Source organism: Saimiri boliviensis, chromosome 16 (assembly GCF_048565385.1).
Source record: "Saimiri boliviensis isolate mSaiBol1 chromosome 16, mSaiBol1.pri, whole genome shotgun sequence".
In the NCBI taxonomy this organism is placed as follows: domain Eukaryota; kingdom Metazoa; phylum Chordata; class Mammalia; order Primates; family Cebidae; genus Saimiri; species Saimiri boliviensis.
The window spans coordinates 35072719-35094899 of NC_133464.1; the positions used below are offsets into that span (position 1 = coordinate 35072719).

Below are 22181 nucleotides of genomic sequence, written 5' to 3' on the forward strand. Positions count from 1 at the left end.
TAATATTTTTCAAATATGATCTTATGTGTGTTCCTACCCAAAAAGTAACTGCCTATATTTCAGTGATCTGTGCAAGCAATAATAAGCATGAACCAAGGCAACAGTGATAGGGAATGAGAAGAGAGAATGACTGTGAGAGGAAACCTAATATCGTGGGCTTGAATGATGGTGATGGTTAAGGGCTAAGCCTACAGCAGCACTGGAAATATTTTATCTGAAGCACCTGGATAGTTGGTGGGATCATTCACCAAAACACTGGAAGATGGAAAAGTTCTCAGAAGGAAAATTAGTTCAATTTTGAATTTGAAACGTTTGTGGTACCTGGAATATCAATGAATAAAATTATCAGACTTTTATTTTCACCTACCTACGTCTATACGATTATTTTAATACTTTGCCTTTAATTATGATTTACATGTGCTGCTTTTCCTGTCATGAAGGAGATTAAAAATGGAGAGAATCTGTATGGCCATCATACTTTTAAGTTATTGGATTTGATTTAATGCAGGCATCATCATGAAAATTTTGTGGGCTATCAAGATGACAACCTATTCCAGGATGAAATGAGATATCTACGTTCAACATCTGTACCTGCCCCGTATATATCAGTAACTCCTGATGCAAGTCCTAACGTATTTGAGGAGCCAGAGAGCAATATGAAGTCTATGCCACCAAGGTATTTTAGTTCTCTCCTCTCTGTTGAATAGCTAGTGTTTGGTGGAAGAAAGACTTTGAACTAGAAAAGAGGCCTGTAGAAGTTCTTTAATACATCCATGAGTCAGCTCTGCTAACTGTTGGAGCAGTAAGGAAAAGCATACATGTTCATGACTAAGGTAAGGTCCTTTAGGGGAGAGGCAGACTAGTTGGAGAGAAGAGATCAGCTTAATGAAGGAATTAAAGATTACATTATATGATACGACTGAATGCTGTAGTAAATCAGAATAGGGAAGGGTTACTTTGAGTTTTCCTGGGAGCAGTGACACCGAAAATAAATCTTAAACTTCTTGGATTATTGTTTCCAGTAGAAATTGGAAATCTCATAGATAATTCTGTTCTCTGCAACTGTGTACTGAATTAGAGCAAGTCTGAGGTTCCAGGGAGTACTAATACAGAAATGAGATGACACCCAACTAGGCAGAATAATCCCTGGTATAAAATGTTAAATAAATCTCCATTCATCTGTGGGAGGGAAATAAAACCTGTCAAATATAAGAAGAAAGGAAATCTAGGGAAATCTGCTCCTACTTTATCAGAACAAACAACAGAACGAAACAGAGTTGCCCACTTTAAGTATTAGCAAAATAAAAATAAATAGTATGTAATGCAAACCTCAGAGATAAAACCTAATATGAAAGAAAAGTCACCTTAAGGAAAAGAAGAAAATTCCCTAAGTACTCTGTAGTACTGCAAATTTGATAATGGTATACATTTAATCAAATGAAAGTTCAAATGTAAGTCACATAAAAAGCTAACAGGACAGAATGAAGACCAAATCAACACCATCATAAAACTAATAAATTAATTAGAAATGTTTAGAATAACGAATTGAATTATTGACATAAATTTGAGATTTATGTCAGGTTTGAGATCATCACAATGAGCAAAAAAAAGGGGAGGGGCCAGAGAGTATAACAATGAGAGCAAAGATAACAGATACAAGAAACAGGGCAATAAGAATATTGTCTTTGAAGCAGAAAAACCAACAAATACAATTAAAACCTTGCTTAAGCTATACTATTTTTTTAAATCCTCAAAATAAAAAAGTACTGAATTTCCAGATTTGAAGGAAATTTTGATAAGTAACTCTAAGAAATACCTTGAGTTAGCAAAACTCCAAGAAATAAAAAAGGACATTTCCATGTACCTGAGCAGAGATAAACAAGTCATCTTGCAAAAGCAGTTAGGTTATGAATTTAAGCTTCTATATAGCAACTCTGAGTTAAAGAAAAAATGAAACAATGTCTCCAGAGCTCCAAAAGAAAGAAAGCATTACCTTTGAAGTTTTACCCAATGTCAGACACACTCAAATATAAAAGCTCTTGAAAACATTATGGTTTTCTTAAAAAGCACAGCTCTGCCACAAAATCCATGATTAATTATGTGTTAGTCAAATGAATCAAATGACTAATGAAAAGCATAGTTTTAAAGACTATGCAGTATATAGTGAAAATATAATGGAACCAAAGCCTGTAAGTACAATGTTTACAAAATCCTAAAGAAAAGAAACTGTGACCTAAGGATTTTATATTCAGTTAGGTTGAAACATTCTGAAACATACAATAATCCAGGAAATATGTCATTTTTGAGTTATTGAAAAAACATCTTGACAAACACAAGTTATCTAAAAAGGTGATGAGGACCAGGCACATTACCTCATACCTATAAATCCCAGTTCTTTGAGAGGCTGAGATGGGAGGATTACTTGAGGCAAGGAGTTGGAGATCAGCCTGAGCAACATAGCAAGAGCCTGTCTCTACCAAAAAAAAAAAAAAATTTCAAAAATTAGCCAGGTGTGGAGACACATAACTGCAGGCCTACCTACTCTGGAGGCTGAAGCAAGAGGATGGCTTCAGCCTAGAGTTTTGAGGTTACAGTGAGCTGTGATTGTGCCACTGCACGCTAGCCTCGGTGACAGAGCAAGACCCCATCTGTTAAAAAAAAAAAAAAAAAGTTGATGAATAAATGAATTTATTAAATCTGTGGTTCTCAACTTGGGGTGATATTTGCCTCCCTTTTGACATCTGGCAATGTTTGGAAATACCTTTGTTTGTCACAGCTGGACTAGTTGAGTGGACATCCTAGTGAGTGGAGGCCAGGGATGTTGCTAACCATCGTACAGAAGGCAAGACAGCTGCAGATGTCATCTTTTGCTTTCTTCTTTGGATTTTCTCATGTTGCTTGAATTCTTTCACAGGCATTATTATTTTTGTAAGAACAGTCACTTTTTAAATTTGTGTAATGATTTTTTTTAAGTTAGTAGAAAACTTCCTCTGAAAACAAGAAGTATGTGTGCCTTATAGTAACACCATCTATAAAGTGAATTAAATTAATGTTTCCCTGTATTCTAGTCATTCTAGAACCAAACAGCCTAAACTAACATCCAGGGATCAGTTATGTACAGTATTTATAGTCTATTCAAACAAGAATATTCTTAAGCTTAAAGAAGTGGTGAGTAAAGAAAACACCCAGGCAGTTAGCCATCTATTAGAAAATAGACAACTTTACCAAATACACAGGATTTCTGACATGGTTTGAACAATGGAAAATACTCCAGAACCCAAGGTGAGCAAAAATACTCCAATTTGAATTGAGGTGACAGAAAAAGGAGCTCATGAAAAGAATAGATTCTAAATTTGTTTTAGAGAAATGAGAAGGTATTTCTCTATTTCTCAATAAAGGAAATTATATAGCTCTCAATAACTGTTTACATGTTTTTATGTTGTTTTAATAAATAGAAAAGCTGTTAGTTACTTAAACCTGAATAAAACCATCAAGTTCTTTTATAGAGTGTAAGTATAATACAATACTTGTGCCAAAAATCAGTTGATTACTTCTCATTATAACTTGATGCAGCCATTCTCTGCAGGCTTTGGGCAGCATTTCGCAGGAGTAAGAAACCTAACAGAACACTGAAGTGCCAAAAGAAAACCTTGGAACCAAATTTTACTTTCTATTTTATTAGGTTTTCATGTGTACATATCCTTTTTTTTTCTATTTGGTGCACTTATGATCATATCTGCCTGTTTTTCCTGAATATTATGACACATGAACTCCAGTCCAATTACTTTTGATTTTAAAAGGATCTTAGAAGCCTTTTCTTCTTTTTCATTTAAAATGCAAAGTAGATTTAAGAAAACCACAAGTTTTAAGATACAATGCTGAGATCAGTCAAAATGTTACTGCATTCGAAAAGATCAAATTATGATTTAAAGAGAGATTGTCAATTTGGCTTTGAATTTTGTTTCTCCACATGAAATATTGATTCACATATTTGCCTACATTATTGTAAGTATAGTTACATTTCATTCAGTTCTTCTGAGTTTGTATCTGTCATCTTGTTCCATCTACAGTTTAGAAACCAGTCCCATAACTGATACTGATCTTGCAAAGAGAACTGTCTTCCAAAGATCATACTCAGTTGTTGCTTCTGAATATGATAAACAACACTCCATTTTACCTGCACGAGTTAAAGCCATTCCTAGAAGAAGAGTTAACAGTGGAGACACTGGTAAGTATGAGGACAAAAAAGAATATTGAGTGATCTATTACAGATAAAAAAGAAAATGGTTTTATCTGCATATAAGTTTTAAATTTTAATTTTTGAAGGAAAAGGCATAGGATAATTTCTCATGTGTGACTGACATTCCTTCTGTATGACACAGCTATGAGTGTACGTCTCTAAATTTTGCATCTCAGTTGAAGGGAAATCTGGAGATCATTCAGTGATTGTTCAAAATAAATTGACCTTTACCATCTTATTTGTTAGGTATCTAAGGCAAATGTTAGAACCATCATCCCTTCCACTAAACTTTTGTGGACCAGGAGTTCCAATGACATACACATTCAGTTATCTCTCCACCCCAACAGAAGCTTATAACTCTTGTAGCTGTCATCATTCTAAGTAGATAATAAAACTTTGGGGATATGAATAGCCCTTAATCAGTTAAAAAAAAAAAAAAAAAAAAGAAAAGAAAGGAAAAGAAAAAAGAGAGAGAGGGTTACATGATCTGATCTGGACCAGTTGGATTCAACAGCCCCAAATTGGGGCTGAGGATTCTACCTCAAGAATAATTAAAGAAACCCAAGAAAAACAGAATAATACAGTGATAAATTATCAGATCACTTGCTAAAAGGAAGCTTTGGCCTAAAAATTATAGTCAGATGATTACGTATCTTATTGCAGACGTCTAAGAAAAACATTACTGAAAATTGCCCAGCAATTTGTACGTTCATTCAATAAATATTTTTTACTTCCTATTGAAACATGTTTCTTACAAAGCCATCTTTTAGAAAGTGATGCACATAAGATACAGATTTCATTTAAAGGGAATATAAATCACTTAGCTTTTAGAGTATTTTAGAAATGTAAACTTCAGATTTAGCTCTGAATTCAAAACCCACCTGTACAACTTAATGGCTGTATGATTTTCAGAGGGTAACATACTTAATCTTTCTGAGCCTTGGTTTCTTCCTTAGTGGAAGCTGAAATTGTTATGATTTATGTCATGTGCAAAACAAAAAGCAACAACAAAGGCTCTAAAGTGAATGTGCTAGATATTATTATTAAATATATATGCACCACGTATGAAATTAATAATTTTCTTTTTCTTTAATAGAAGTTGGTTCTTCCCTCTTGAGACATCCATCTCCTGAGCTTTCTCGGCTAATCTCAGCCCACAGCTCTCTTTCTAAAGGAGAACGAAATTTCCAGTGGCCAGTTTTAGCTTTTGTTATACAACATCATGATCTAGAAGGTCTTGAAATAGCAATGAAACAGGCCCTAAGGAAATCTGCTTGTCGAGTTTTTGCTATGGAGGTATGAGTACATTAATGAAATTACTGATTCATTCATTTAATGATGCCACGTTTTTACCAACAGAAATTGTGTGAAATTAAAAAACATTAGCCAATGAAAAGCATCAAGTGTTCATATAAAATTAGACTCTAAAGTTTATGAATATAAACAAATTTAGAATTTCGTATTTAAGCACTCTAAAGAAATTTATTTCTATATTGCTTTACTATTTGAATTTTGAGGTTATCTTTTTTTAAAAGCTTTTTATACTCAGAATCTCATTTTATTAGAATGAAATGACAGAGTAATTCTAAATTGACCAGTAAGAACTTCTCTGGGCCTTCAGTCTCTGGAAATAGTAGAATTACTGTATATCAGAGGCCTATATATAGTAAATCTTTATTTTTATCGAGTATGATAAATAACCTACAGTAAGTAAATGTTTGCTTGCGTAGAGCTTGAGATACACTTTGTGTTCATCCAGATGCAAGTTGGAAAAAATGTGCTTGAATAAATTAATGTTAAAAAGAATTTTTGAAGTAAAAAGTGGTTTGAAAAGGTACTTTGGTAATATATTTTATAAATTGTTTTCTCCATTTTTTAAAAAATTAAAACACCAAAGTATTAACTGTTTCAAGTTCTGTGTGCTTTCGGTGAAATAAAGGTCAGATTTTTAAGGAGCCAAGCATAGTAGTAGCCCATGCTTATAATCCTAGCACTTTGGGAGGCTTAGGAGGGAGGATCACTTGAAACCAAGAGTTTGAGACCAGCCTGGGCAATATCATGAGACCTCATTTCTGCAAAAAAAAGTTTTAAATTCAGCTGTGCTTGGTGGTATATACCCGTAGACCCAGCTACTTGGGAGGCTGAGGTGGGAAGATCACTGCGCCTCAATGATTGAGGCTGCAGTGAGCCATGATCACACCACTGTACTCCAACCTGGGGGACAGAGCAAGACACTGTCTCCTAAAAAGAAAAAAAAAAGAAGTAAAACTATAAGGTACTACTTTTTTTAATTTAAAAAAATGAAATTTTCTAGTATCTTTTTTTGAACCCTTTATCCATGGCGGTACTTTGTTTCTGAGTACTTTTTAAATTCATGTATGTTATTTTTATCTTGAACTCATTTAACTGTTACTTATTCAGGCTTTCAACTGGCTTCTGTGTAATGTCATCCAAACCACTTCTCTCCATGATATTCTGTGGCATTTTGTGGCATCACTGACTCCTGCACCAGTGGAACCAGAGGAAGAAGAAGATGAAGAAAACAAAACAAACAAAGAAAATTCAGAACAAGTAAATGAGATTTTAAATTTGTTTCGATTGTATATTTTTTAGAGAAACTGGCACTATATCTTCATATTGTCTAATAATTTGCATGAAATCATTCACAGATCTAACTAACTTGAAAGCAAAAAGAATATTTTAGTGCTATGGGCAAAGTATTAACAATACTTAGGGAAAGTTTTTGTCTCTAGCAAAAATGCTGACCGTTACATCTGATTTCTCATTAAACACCATTCATAAAGCAATTAACTGGAAGATATATACTATTACCATATAATATATGATAGATAAACAGCAGCATTACCTAGAGATTCAATCTCATTTTCAACATTATTATAAAATTGGGTGGTAAAAATGATACTCTTTAGGAACATGCAATTCAAAAATGTTTAGCTTGAAGAGACGTGGATTTTATAAAAAGCAGCCCTATATAATGGACAGAGCATTGAAATAAGGCACTAGGAGCCAAAGTTCAGCCTCATTTCTACCCTGTTGTAGTTGTATGACTTGCAGGTCTCAGTTTCCACGTCTATAAAATGAAAGAGTAATCTAGGTGGCATTTATCATATTTCCAAGCACTCTGAAATTATGTGAATGGCATTTTAGGATAATTTCCAAGGATATCAGACAGCATTATCATAGTCAAATTCTTAAAACTCACAAGGAAACAAGATTCCATGAGCAAGAACTACCAAAAGCAATAGGCAGCAGAAATAGACCCTCAACAGTTTCAGTGGTTGGGATTATGTATGTAAATGTAGAATAATGTGTTTAATATGCTTAAAGAAATAAGTGAGAAACTTTATGAGAAGAAATTGTAAGAAGAAATATAAAGAATGACAGATTTGGTAAAGAACTAAAGAAAACATGTAAAAATATAAGTATATTTTTTAAAAAACAGTCAGTTTTGAGATTTTATAGCATGTCAGTGAAGAAATTGGTTAAATATAAGAGACCTGCAGAAATTATTTAGAATTCAGCACAGAAAACAAGCAAATAAAAAAATACAAGTTGCTAAGAATAATGAAGGGTAAAAGGATGTATAACACTTACCTAATTGGAGTCCCAGCAGGAGAAGATAAAATGGAAGAGAGACACTATTTAAGAGTTAATGCTTGAGAATTTCCCAGAATTGATTACAGATAACAACCAATTGAGTCAAGAGGACCAGCAGACCCCAACCAGAATAAATATAAATCATGGTGAGCAAATTATAGTGAATTAGCTGAACACCAAGAACAAAGAAAGAGATCTTTTAAGCAGCCACGGGAAAAATTGCTACCTTTCAAAAGAGGGACAGCGAGACTAATAGCTTAATTTTCAGTAGCAACATTACAAGTTAAAAGACTGAATTTGTTTAAAAGGCTGTCAGTTGTTTTTTTTCAATGTACTAAAACAAAATACCTGTCATTCAATTGAAGGGTCTTTGAAGAATGAGACCAAAGACATTTCCAGAATAAGAACTGAGAGAAATGGCTAGGGAGTGTCAATAAAGAGAAAAGAAAGTATAAATATGAGGACATATCTTAAAAAATATTGACTATGTAAAAAGTAATGATATGTCATGGTGATCTACAAAATGATAAAAGATCAATTCAATATCTGTATCTACCTAATACTATAACTTTAAAAATATTAAGAAACAATTGACAGACTGCAAGGAAAAATAGGACAGTCTGCAGTTACAATGTGAGATTGTCATATATCTGTAACAGCTATCTGTTCCTGCATAACCACCCCAAACTCACTGGACTAAAACAGTTGTGTTTTTTTTTTTTGCTCACAGTCTCTGGGTTGGCAATTGCAGCAAGGCTTCACTAAGGGGAATGGCTCTTTTCTGTTTCAGTTACATAGTGTGCTTCAAGTGGTACTCCCTGAGCTCTCTTATCCTCCAGGATGCTGGCCTGGGTTTGTTCAGATGCCAGCAGCACCCAAGAAAGAGAGCACAGAAGCTGCAAAGCCAAAATGGCCAAGACGAAATGCCTACATCGTGCTTCTGCCACCTTCTGTTAGCCAGTGTAATTCACAAGACCGGTCAAATTCAAAGACTGAGAAATAAACTCCACCTGTTGATGGGAAGAGTGGCAGAGAATCTGTGGCTGTTTTGTGCATAGTACCATACACTCTTCTTAGTACTGGATAGATCAGACAAACAAAAAGAATCAGAAAGTACACAGATTTGAATGATTGACAGTCTCGATACAATAGAATATACAAAACATTGCATGTAGTTGTTCATATTCTTTTCAGATACACCCAAATGTCTATGAAAATTGACTATTTACTGGGTATGTAAGACAAGTTTCAACAAACTTTAGATAACTGGTTTTCTTCCTACCATGTCCTCAGTCTTTATTGCTAGTGTATAAGAATTAGATAACAAAACAAGAAAAATATTTATATGGGAATTAAGAAATACTTCCAAATGAGTTGCATCAAATAACTATAATAGAAAATATTTTAAATGGAATGGCAATAACAGTATACCTCAAAACTTGTTGTTTGGCAGAGTTCCAGTTACAGTTATGATGAAACAGCCAGTGTCAGGATTAGTTCTCATAGTGAACAACAAAAAGCTGAGCAAATATTTAAAACAGTTGTTCATAGGCTATGAGCAGTGACCAGTACAGAGCTACAGTCCTTGAGAGAAGGAAAGTACATGAGGTAAGCCCCACAATCAGAGAATGTCAGTTGTGTCGGGCAGAGATCAGTGTAGGATTGTAACTTCAGGATGCGAGAAGCAGGGCATCAGTGGTGCAGAGCTGCAGGAAGAAGTCTACAATTTTTACATAAAATATCCCTGGCATTCCGGCCACTATTAGACTGGGCATGTGATTTCTCTGGGAGACCTAGCTGTAGAAATGAGTTGTAAGCTAAGAGCTGAACAGATTCTTAGCTTTAGAGCTGGGTTCTAAAGTTCTAGGACAACCAGAGGTGGGGTGAGTATGATGAATACTCCTGGCATGAATACTCCATGTTCCCAGAAAGGCCATACCTGAGGAATGTAGACCATGCCTTAGGAGTAAGGATAGTGCCTAAAATCAAGGACAAAACTGAAATAACCCCAGTCTAACGGTGTCAAATGCCAAGTCTTGATGGAATATACATGGCCTGCTATCTCCCTGTAAGAACAAAACTACATTCTTTAGAAGACAAAATAGCTTTCCGCCATCTTTCCGTGCCGCCACAATGGTGCGCATGAATGTCCTGGCTGATGCTCTCAAGAGCATCAACAATGCCGAAAAGAGAGGCAAACGCCAGGTGCTTATTAGGCCGTGCTCCAAAGTCATTGTCCGGTTTCTCACTGTGATGATGAAGCATGGTTACATTGGCGAATTTGAAATCATTGACGATCACAGAGCTGGGAAAATTGTTGTAAACCTCACAGGCAGGCTAAACAAGTGTGGTGTGATCAGCCCCAGATTTGATGTGCAACTCAAAGATCTAGAAAAATGGCAGAATAATCTGCTTCCATCCCGCCAGTTTGGTTTCATTGTATTGACAACCTCAGCTGGCATCATGGACCATGAAGAAGCAAGACGAAAACACACAGGAGGGAAAATCCTGGGATTCTTTTTCTAGGGGTGTAATGCATATATTTACAAATAAAATACCTCATGGACAAAAAAAAAAAAAAAGACAAAATAAACCAGAACTTCGATATCGGTAATCAATAGATGTACAAAGAAGGAGGCAAAAAGCAACCATCTTTTACTTAGTTCAGTGACATAGTTTAAAAAGTTTGATGGGCATAAGTTGGTAGCAAGATGGAAGAACACACATTCTTTGCTGTGGAGTAGCAGCTTCTTAGAGAATGGTCTGGTAAGATCTATCAAAATTCACATTAAAAATAATTTTGTAATTCCACTTTTATGAATTTCTCCTTATCATAGATGTATGTGTGAAAATAAAAATATATAAGTTGATTCACTGCAAATGTTATATAAAAACAAAAGATTGGAAACAACCAAAAAGGCTGTTCTGAAGTGGACTGATAAAATAAACTATGGTATTTTTATTCATCAGAATACTATGCAGTAGAATAACACATGTTACATACATACCTAATAAGTAATAATCTCAAAGATAAATTGTTTTTTAAAAAAGAATACAGATCGGTTTGTTTGAGTGCCGTCATTTGTGTAAAGGAACAATATTTATAGACAGTCCAAGAAACTGCCAGTGGGAGAGCACCTATGTAGCAGGGCTGTAGAGACAAGGAGAGTTTTTATGGTATTTTTTTATAGCTCTTGAATATTTTATTAGGATGTATGTTACCTACTCAAAATAATAAACATTAAATGAAAAAGCAGATGTGAAATTTGGATCATGGTAGGTAGGATGTAATAGTAGTAACTTTTGTTATTAAACAGATCAAGTCCTAGATACTATGTGCAAATTATCAGAAATAACTAAAAACAGTCACTGCTTACTAAGGGTGTTTTATGATCCATTATTCTATAACCGTGACATCATATTTTTTTTTCTAAAAGTAAGTGCTTTAGTAGAAATATTTATTTGAATCACAAAGGAAGGAATTAGTTTCAATTAGGTGGAGTGAGGCAAGTTACTCTAAGCACATACTACAGGATAGATTTTGACTGCAGTATACACGGTATTCCCCAAACAGAAGAAATACCATGACTGATGTCTTCTGGAAAGGTAAATCATTGATTGAAAATGTGTTTAATGGAAAGTCTTTTTTTTTTTTTTTTTTTTTTGAGACAGTCTCATTCCGTTGCCAGGCACCAGGCTGGAGTGCAGTGGCGCAATCTCATCTCACTGCAACCTCCGCCCTGTGGGTTCAAGCAGTTCTCCTGCCCCAGCCTCCCAAGTAGCAGGCACGCGCCACCATGCCCAGCTAATTTTTGTATTTTTAGTAGAGACGGGGTTTCACCATGTTGGTCAAGATGTTCTGGATCCCTTGACCTAATGATCCTCCCACCTTGGCCTCCCAAAGTGCTGGGATTACAGGCGTGACCCACCTCACCTGGCCAGAAAGGCATATTTTTTAAGTTGCTTGAATGGACCCTGAAATTTCATGTCAAGATATAAACAAGACTTTTTTAAAAAACCATTGAATGGTAATTTTTTTCCCCAAAATCCCCCAAAAAGAAAGTCCAACGCCTATTAAAACAAGAAAAGACCTGGTGGTTTATAAGCCAGTTCTAGGCCTCAGACATTTTTGACCTGCACAGTTGTTTTGTTTTGTTTTGTTTTTAAGGCCATATTTTTAAATGGAGATATTTTACTTCTGCCACTGCAATTAGCTGATAAATTTGCTTTGAATTTCCGCCTTAGAAGGATACATGAATATAGGAATACCCTGTCGTAGATACAGAGATCTGGCCAACGTGGGGCTGGAATTCCCACGTGGGAACACTTGGCTTGAGCAGGCAGGCGCTGTCCTGTTCTAGCGGCTGCACACTGGCCCCTGCTCTCCTGCCTGTGCACTGCTCCCCTCCCCTCCTGCTCCACCCCCTGCTGGGGTCTGCTTAGCTGTGCAATGCTTGCGACATACCTACCTAGTGCTCTCTGAGGGTCCAGCTTTATCAGTTGATTTTGATCAGTTTCTTGATATTACAAAATCTCCTTTCTTTGGGAATATGGATTACTCTGTTAGTTTCCTGTTATAAAATTTATTCCATAGATAATACTTTTAATGGAGCCGTCTGAGGGTTTGAATGAGAAATGAAATTCAATCCCTGCTTCTTTTTCCTAGCTGTGGTCCATCAGCCCAGAAAGGAGCTTTTTATTCTAATTCACAGGAAAATGCTGTATGTGTTAGTGGCCACCCCGACTTCTAAACATATATTATTTTTTATACATAAAGATATACACACAACATACCCACTTATAGGTATGTGTACATATACATATACATACATGTATACGCAGACTACACATACACATGCATATGCATATGGATTCACCCTCCAGGTAGATTTGTGAGCACACTAGAAGTGATGATTCATTTGCATGCCAATTTTACTTATGACTAAACTTACAACTTTTTCCCTAAAATAATACAAACACAATTAATTGAAATTACCATATGTTGCGAGTACAATTTGGTTTTGTTGTTTATATTTCTCTTACACAGCTATTTTTAAAGTATACATAATAGTCTTTTGTGAAGAAGATTCCTTCAGCACATATACTAATCAACTTGTTTCGATTTCTGCCTTAGGAGAAAGACACAAGAGTGTGTGAACATCCACTATCTGACATAGTGATTGCCGGGGAAGCTGCTCATCCTTTACCGCACACCTTTCACCGCTTGCTTCAGACCATCTCAGACCTTATGATGTCTCTCCCCAGTGGCAGCTCATTACAGCAAATGGCCCTGAGGTAAATTTGTATCCTCATGTCCTAGGCACATTGGACAAGAGAGTTTATGGAATATTCAAACTATGAAATGCCCCAAAAAACTTCTTTGCATAAGATAGTAAGAATCCCTACATTATATAGATGTTGCCTCCCTCCTTATAGTCATAATTTTTAGAATGGTCCTTCCTCTTAGTTAATGGTTATTTGCCCTTCTGTTAAATGTGACTCGTGTACTTCTTAGTGCTCTAAATGGGTATCTCTGTAACAATCTCCCTCACTTTCCCCTCTTGCCTATTTCAAATCACCTAACTATTCCAAGAAGAGAATGGGAGAATGAAATCTCAAATACAAAAACCAAAATAGAGTTTTGACTTGAAAAGAATCTTAGGAAAAACAGCCTGTTTATATGCAGGCTAAAATCACCTTAAGAAGCATCACAGATGCTAAGCAGATTCCAATTTCAGTTTGAAATGTGTTCAGAATTTCACTTTGCCTTTACACTGTAAACCTTGTTACTAGATTCACGTACTGGACTCACACTTATAAATAAATTTTCCTAATTTCTAATACAAGAAATAAGTTGATGGAATGATTGGGCTTCCCATATTCCTAATGATAAGACCAGTGGAAGAGAGATTTCTCTTTGTCCTCCTTACAAGATTTTTGAAATACAAGATACATCACACCCGATGAATTAGTATGGCCTCGTAAGATTAACAAATTTGAAGGGTTGTTAGAGTTGTGTAACACTTGTTTACCCCTTTTGCATCTGTAGCCTTGAACTTCATCTGTCTAATTTGTTTATATTTAAAATGGGTCAACTTTCCTTAGAACGTACCTTGTTCCGAAGAACTTACCTTTATTTCTCAAAAACAGAAACAGGCCAGGCATGATGGCTTAAGCCTGTAATCCTAACACTTAGGGAGGCCAAGGCAGGTGGATCATGAGGTCAGGAGTTTGAGACCAGCCTGGCCAAGATGGTGAAACCCCGTCTCTAATAAAAATACAAAATTAGCTGGGTGTGGGTGATGGGCGCCTATAATCCCAGCTACTTGGGAGGCTGAGGCAAGAGAATCACTTGAACCCTGGAGGCGGAGGTTGCAGTGAGCCGAGATCGTGCCATTGCACTCCAGCCTGGGTGACAGAGCAAGACTCCATGTCAAAAAATAAATAAATAATTAAGAATGATTTTCTTCCCTGGATTTTTAAAGTTTCTGTATTTTATTAGAGCATTAAGACTTCTTGAGATATTAGCTACCGAGTGCTCATTTAAGAGTTCCTTAGATGTTCCTGGAAAATAATTATTTCATATCCTGCTTATATATCACCTTTTTAGGTGCTGGAGTCTCAAATTCAAGCAATCTGATCACCAGTTTCTTCATCAGAGCAATGTCTTTCATCATATTAACAATATTTTGTCAAAATCAGATGATGGCGATAGTGAAGAGAGTTTTAGCATCAGTATACAGTCTGGCTTTGAAGCTATGAGTCAGGTCAGTCATTTCATCCTTATTACCTGGCTGTCCTGTTTGTTAGTACATCAAAGGAGAAACTCTGAGTTATTCATGATCAGTTTGATCCTATCTTCCATTATGTTTTACCTTATCTGTTTGTTTTATCTTCATGGAAAATTTTCTTCTAGTGTCATAAGTACTTATATTTGTTTCTGATAGGAATTATGCATAGTAATGTGCTTAAAGGACTTAACCAGCATTGTTGACATAAAAACTTCAAGCCGACCTGCCATGATTGGCAGTTTGACAGATGGCTCCACAGAAACCTTTTGGGAATCAGGAGATGAAGATAAAAACAAAACTAAGAACATCACCATCAACTGTGTAAAAGGAATCAATGCTCGCTATGTGTCTGTTCACGTGGACAATTCCCGAGATCTTGGGGTAAGAAAGCAAACTTGATTTGCGGCTCTTTAGCTCTTTTGAGACCGTTAGTATTCATGCACCCTCATTTCTAAATTTAGCAAAAGGCTTTATTACCTGGAATGTTGCCAACCAAACACCATTGCTGTATTCTCCAAATAAACCGTAAGTCAAAAAACAAATTAATATGATTGGGAACACTATGCATTTCCAGTTCTGAAAAGAGGTCTGATTACAAATACACCATGGCTACAGCTAAGCACAATGAAGGTCTGCTCTACAGTTTTCTGCTTCCATGCCCTTGGTTAAGATTTTCCCTTGACCTGGAAGTCCTCCCTTTAAACTCTGATGATCGATTCTCCTAAGGTCTCTCAAACTCAGCAGAGAAATTCTTAGTAACTCCTCTAAAAAATTACTCTTTCCATCTGCTGGGTTCTTCTTTGTATTACTCTGGTGGCACTTAATCTTTGATCTATGTGTAATTAGTTGTTTGTTTTTTTTTTGAGATGGAATCTTCCCTCTGTCACCCAGGCTGGAGTGCAGTGGTTCTATCTCGGTTCACTGCAACTTCCACCTCCAGATTCAAGCTTTTCTCCTGCCTCAGCCTCCCAAGTAGCTAAGATTACAGGCGCACACCACCACGTCTGGCTAATTTTTGTATTTTTAGTAGAGACGGAATTTCACCATGTTGTGCAGGCTGGTCTCGAATTCCTGACCTCAAGTTACCTGCCCATCTTGGCCTCCCAAAATGCTAGGATTAACAGGCATGAGCCAGTGCATCCGACCTATCTTTAAATGTCTACTCTTTCTCACAATCCTCATGGAATTAAAAATAAGTTTCTGTACTGTCCCAAATAATCATAATTTATATTCTCCCTAGCCTAGTTCACCCACGTTTCAACTGAATTAAATATTCTTTTATAAAAGGCACTAAGCAAGAAAAAAGAGTCCTATTTATTTGCATGTTAACAACCAAGAAAGAAATAGCACTACCTCCAGACTGCCTTTCTTCTACCTCATTATTGAAGAAGGATACTGTGTAGAATTTTTTTTCCTCAGAATGGATGTGGTTGGCCAGCAGAGGCAGTATTAATGGCTCCCCTTGAACCATTGCCTGGCTCCTCCTGTGCCATTCGCATATTTCCTTTCTGAGGAAGAGCCGCAGTGGTAGGGTTGGGTCTCCGGTAACCTGGATGCAGGGCCAGTCTGCAATCAGAGCAAGCGACAACTCCTGTACATCAGTGCAGGTTCTCTTCCTCCCTGATATTGAATAAGTAAAAGAGGCTTAGCTAATATCATATGAGCGATTTCCTCCACAGACCCAAGAATTTCCACTGGTATAACTACTTTATCTTTAACTAGAGAGTCAGGTGTAACAAAGCAAAACATTGTGTGGTTAGAATTCACTGTTCAGTGCAAAGTTACCTCTAGCTCATGGTACATTTTAAGCCAGGACATACTCTCCCTCAGAACAGTGATTGCAATCAATTTGACATATCTGTCTTTTCTCAGAGGAAATAATCATGACAGTATTCATTTTGAAAATCCCAGTATGTAAGCTGACATCTACTTTCCTTTTTAAGGGGCTTCCTCTATGTTATAGGTTGAGCATTCCAAATCTGAAAATCCAAAATGCTGCAGAATCTGAAACTTACTGAACACAGATGTGACACTTAAAGGAAATGCTGATTGGAGCATTTCTGGTTTTAGATATTCAGATTTGGGATGCCCAGCCAGTAAGTATAATGCAAATACAGTATTTCAAAATCCTAAAAAAATCCCCAGTCCCAAACACTTCTGGTCCCAAATATTTCTGATAAAGGAAACTCAACCTGTACATATGTTTTCCTTGAGTTATTTACCTCCGTGTCCCCCAACCTGCCTACCACAGAGCCCGTACACAGCATTTGTTGATTTGAGTTGTATCTGCTTACAGCACTCATAATATGCAGCTCTCCAAGGAACTAATGTTAATCTGTTTCTTGATGTGCTCTGCATAAAATGTACTCAATGCTAAGGTCTTTGGCACTAGGATGAACATGTATTGAACTTGTGCTGTTTGACATTTAATGTGTTAATGTTGCCTTCCCTAGTTTGGCAAGTATCTTGGGGGATAGAACATCTTCTTGCATCTCCTACTCCAAATATATAAGGAAGTCTGGGCACACTGTGACTCTCATAAGTATATTTGTTCAGTTACCTTTCCTTTTCATACTTCAAAAGTAATAGCAACAAGGGTCTGTCATAAGTGACAAGCAGATTTGTTGAAAGGCTTCATGAGGATGGAATCTGAATATTTAAACTTTGAATGAGGAGAGGGAATGTCAAGCTATGAGAGAGCACATGAAGAGGGGCTGAAATGTGCAATTTAAGACAGAGTTTGTGAGAATAAGACTGAAGTTGTAGGAACCATGGTTAGTTGGAGGGATGCAGTGGGGTCAATCAGGAAGGACGGTAAAAGACAGGTAGAAGACTTAATGTGAGAAGCCACTGTAAGTTCTGAAGCAGTAATATAGCATTATAACTATTGTGAATTGTCTATTTCAGAATAAAGTTACCTCAATGACCTTCTTAACTGGCAAAGCAGTGGAAGATTTGTGCAGAATAAAGCAGGTGATTAAAATTTTGTCATTAAATGTTTTGCTACCTACAGAGAAATTTCTTCTCAGCTTTCACTGTTGAGTTCCACCTTTGGCACACAACCAAAGTATTACAGGAAATTATTTATAAAAGATTAAGTTGACAAATGGGCTATATGTAGGAATAGTAACCACCATCCCTGTGCTACACATCTTATCTACTATTGTCCTAAATGCTCCCCAGTCATGAGTGATTATATTGTACCTACAGTCTCTCATACCCCATTCCCCAACAAAGACTCAGGGTATCTTAAAATTTATCACAGATCTCATTTACACTTAAAACTTTAATTCAACTATACTTTGAGTTAAAATAGGTTATTGTCCTCTGGCCTGAAAAAATCTATGTTATAATGCTGCAGCTATATCCAGGTTACAAGTCAATTTAAACCAACTCTACAAACAAGTTAAGTTTTATCTAGGCATGTGTCTGAAACTGTGCTCAGGCTCCCTTACTTGTGTTAGTGACACTTTGTCAAAACTCTTTCTCACTGGCTACTTTATCTCACAAAAGTTGACCAATTGCTTGTTTGCTTGCTTGTTTTCAAATCATATTGAAGGAATGAATTCAGATTTTAGATTAAACATAGAACAAATTTTGTTTAAATTGTTAAAGAATTTGGGAAAATAATCCTATTCAATGAGATTGTGTTTGTTTAGACTTAATACCCCATTTAGAAAATTGACGTTAATTAAAATAATATCAATTTAATGTCTGTGTAAATCACACAGATCTTCTCAGGCCATTTCTTGGTTATTAAATGCCATAAGAACAGTTTTCATTTTATGAAGGAAATAGTGTCAAAAACTACTTCACAGTGTATTAACATTTAATCCTTGAAAAAAAAAAAAGGTCATATTCTCAATGAAATTTAGTGAAATAAGGAATCACAGGTGTGATGTTACATATTATATAATTTTTGTTCAAAAGTAAAACATATTAAGTAAGTATACATTAAAAGTACATTATCTTTAAATGGTGCTTTAATGTGAGGACACACAAGCAAAGAACCCTTTTCTGATCTTGTGGTGTTACAGTCGATATAGGTAAAGTACAGTCATATAAATTATTTGTAATCCATTCACTCATACAACTTTGCTCGGAAGCCATATGGTAATCAGGCCTGGATTTTAATTCTCAATTCCACCATTTGCTGAAAATCCCTTAACCCGTGTTAACCTTAGTTTCTTCATCTGTATAATAGCTACTATAAATAATATCACTTATCTTCACAGGGTTGAAGTAAGATAATCAGTGTGAAATGACCTCATAACCTTTACTCTGTACAATTCTTTGTTATTTGAGCTTGCTGATATTAATGCTAAGTCTAGCATAGTGATAAAAATGCTCCAGCTGAATCAGGTTCCTGCCTCTTTTCTACTCAACCAGGTTGATCTAGATTCCAGGCACATTGGCTGGGTAACAAGTGAACTTCCAGGAGGGGATAATCACATCATCAAAATTGAATTAAAAGGCCCAGAAAATACACTGAGAGTTCGACAAGTCAAAGTCCTGGGCTGGAAAGATGGTGAAAGCACAAAAATAGCTGGCCAGATTTCAGCCAGTGTGGCCCAACAGAGGAACTGTGAAGCTGAGACTCTGCGAGTATTCAGACTTATTACATCTCAAGTGAGTGTCCGTAGGACTTATTCTAGCACAGGGTAATTGATGTCACATATTTTAAGAGTGTAACAAAATATTTTGTAAAACTTGTTACAGAAATTTCTGGCTACCAATGTTGCCCATTTTTTCTTTTCATAGCCCTAAACACCTGAGTTTCATGTTGCATTCATAATTAAGAAGAGTGATGGTGTATATTAGCAAGAGTAACATATTATAACACCTGCAGAATCAGCTAATAAGTCCTCTGGCTATTACAGTGTTAATGCCTGTCTTTAATTCCTTCTCACATGCATGTCTTCCTCATCAGGTATTTGGAAAGCTCATCTCTGGAGATGCTGAACCTACACCAGAACAAGAGGAAAAAGCACTATTGTCATCACCTGAAGGAGAAGAAAAAGTATACAATGTATTTATTTGTATTCTAAAGATATTTATTTCCCTTTTCTATTATTTTTTTAGTGAAATAATTCATGTATTGCTATATATTTTAATGGATATGTAATAATAGTTTCATGCTTTTTTTCTTAGAGGATGAAGGAACTATCTAAAAGAAATTCATTATTCATGTATCATTTAGCTAGTATTTTAAGTAACAGCAAAATTTGTTCTATACCTTGCGTTTTTATGTTCATTTGTTAGCATTTATAAAATTAACTTAATCATTTCTGTGCTATACCCCATCATTTATCTTTTCCCTCCTCCGTTTTCCCTGTCCTTCACAGTTCAGCTCAAAAGTACTCTTCTTCATGAAACTTGTTTATGATTTATCTTCTTCATGAAACTTGTTTGTGATTTCCCCAAACAAAAAGCAGTTTTCTGTCTGCTGGAGTTCATAATAATCTATAAGTGCCTCTTCTTCGTTTTTCTCTTATGTTTATCTGCATACATGTTTTATCTCTTCTACTGGACCATAGCTTCTTAAAGACCAAGTCCGTGTCTAATTGGTCTTTGTGTCCATCCTGATATAATCATATACATGTTCAGTGTTCAGTAAATTTTTATTAGAATAACTACTCTTTATTATTGTTCCTGAAATTTCTTCTAAAAATACAGTTACTTTACTTTTTCAGTCCTTACTGAAACATTTTACCTAAGGGTTTTGTACCTCATCCATTTCCAAAAAGAGAAGTCAACTCTGACTAGTCTCAATATTCTAGTGTCTTTAAATGCTACAAATAATCACCTTGGCAGCACTTTCAAAGATAAATTTCAAGGATTTCCCTAGACTAACCCTGTGTTTCCTAATACAGTAGTATCCAAATCATTGCCATATTTTTGTTTGAGGTCTGAAAAAATAAGTTTTCTTAAATGCTGGTAACTTCTTTCAACATCTTTTGGAGATCTCATTTGAATGACTACAAGACTGTAACTACCCATTAAACAAACTGAATTTTAGCAAATGTCAACTCTGTATTAAGCAATTGTGAGAATGGCAAGCCCTCAAAAAACTTGCGTTCTGTTCTTGGTTATGAACCCACTGCATTCCCCTTACCTCCCAAAAAGAAATCAACAAGATACCAAATAGCATATAAGCAAGTTATTAAATGTGTGGAAAAATTGCAAATGACTAGACTTTCAGAGTACATTGATATCATTGTGCCCTGGAGTGGTCAGAGAAGGCTTTTTAGGGGATATTGGACTTGAGTTAGATCTGAAAGAGAATGAAGGGATCAGAGTGAGATTAGTAGAGAGAATGGGAGCAAGGACTGATCAGAGAGGCTGGCCTAACAGTAGGAGAGTATATGTTGAGGAGTTAAGGTTAAATAGGAAAGGTTATACTATCAGTTGGGTGCCCATGAAATAACATAATTTTTAAGAGAATAATTTTTTTAAGTTAGATTATTGAAGCATAATTTACATATAAAAATTCCTCATTTTAAACTGTATCATTCAATGAATTTTTACTTGTGTACACTAGTGAAAGCATTATCACAATCAAGTTTGGTTTGGTTTGGTTTGTTTTGTTTTGTTTGAGACAGGGTCTCACTCTGTCACCCCGGATGGAGTGCAGTGGTATGATCATGGCTCACTGCAGCCTCAGGCCTCCTAAATGGATCCTCCTGCCTCAGCCTCCCAAGTAGCTGGGACTACAGGTGCATGCCACCATGCCCAGCTAATTTTTGTACATTTGTAGAGACGTGGTTTTGCTATGTTTACCATTCTCAAACTTCTGGGCTCAAGCAGTCCTCCAGCATTGGCCTCCCAAAGTGCTTATATTACACACAGGAGCTACCATGCCCAGCCCATAACCAGGTTTTAAAACACATCAATTCCCAAATTTCTCTCATGTTCCTTTGCAGGCAGTCCCCCAACCTCAGAGAGGTTCTGACTCTCAAGTAATTTGTTCATTTCATCTAAGCTCCTGGATTTGTTCATAACATCCACTTATGTCCTTTTGTTATCTATAGAATCTGTAGTGATGTCTCTTGGTGATTTGTGTCTTCATTCTTTTTTTCTGGAATAGTTTTGCTAAAGATTCATCAAATCGATTTAAGAACCAGCTTTTTGTTTCATTGATTTTCCTCTATTTTTGCTTCTTAATGATTTTAGCTTACATTTTTATTTCTTTCCCTATGTTTGCTTTTCATTTCGTTTGTTCATCTTTTGCTGGTTCCTTAAGGTCTAAGATTAGATCGTAGACTCTTAAGACCTTCCTTTTCTCATCTAAGTATTTAATGCTATTACTTTCTTCGAAGACTACGTTAGCTCATTTCACAAATTTTGGGGTTTTTTAAAATTTTCATTCAATTCACAATGTTTTCTTATTCCTATTTTTATTTCTTCTTTGACCTTCGGGTAATTTAGAAGCACCTTGTTTAATTCCCAAATATTTGGGAGTATTCCTGTTTGCTCTCTATTAATAATTTCTGGTTTAATTTCATTGTGGTCAATCTGTATACTTGATATAA

The 22181-nt window shown here is 35.9% G+C and overlaps 2 protein-coding genes across 14 annotated transcripts in view; both read left to right on the forward strand.

Moving 5' to 3' along the window:
* Positions 1–22181, forward strand: part of MYCBP2 (MYC binding protein 2) — a 281569-nt gene that overhangs the window by 228201 nt on the left and 31187 nt on the right. For 11 of the 13 annotated variants that reach the window (XM_074387566.1, XM_074387568.1, XM_074387573.1 and 8 more), the window contains 10 exons: positions 509–676; positions 4071–4228; positions 5337–5536; positions 6662–6811; positions 12993–13153; positions 14469–14625; positions 14806–15030; positions 17557–17622; positions 19039–19278; positions 19580–19678. In XM_074387566.1, coding sequence (XP_074243667.1) covers positions 509–676; positions 4071–4228; positions 5337–5536; positions 6662–6811; positions 12993–13153; positions 14469–14625; positions 14806–15030; positions 17557–17622; positions 19039–19278; positions 19580–19678 — 1624 coding nt within the window. The remainder of the gene's footprint in view (positions 1–508; positions 677–4070; positions 4229–5336; positions 5537–6661; positions 6812–12992; positions 13154–14468; positions 14626–14805; positions 15031–17556; positions 17623–19038; positions 19279–19579; positions 19679–22181) is intronic. The other 2 variants (XM_074387567.1, XM_074387577.1) reach the window with 1 other exon arrangement.
* LOC104651868 (small ribosomal subunit protein uS8) lies at positions 9945–10451 on the forward strand. Its single transcript, XM_010341651.3, has one exon. The coding sequence runs from the start codon at positions 9992–9994 to the stop codon at positions 10382–10384; it is 393 nt and encodes a 130-aa protein (XP_010339953.1). The 5' UTR covers positions 9945–9991; the 3' UTR covers positions 10385–10451.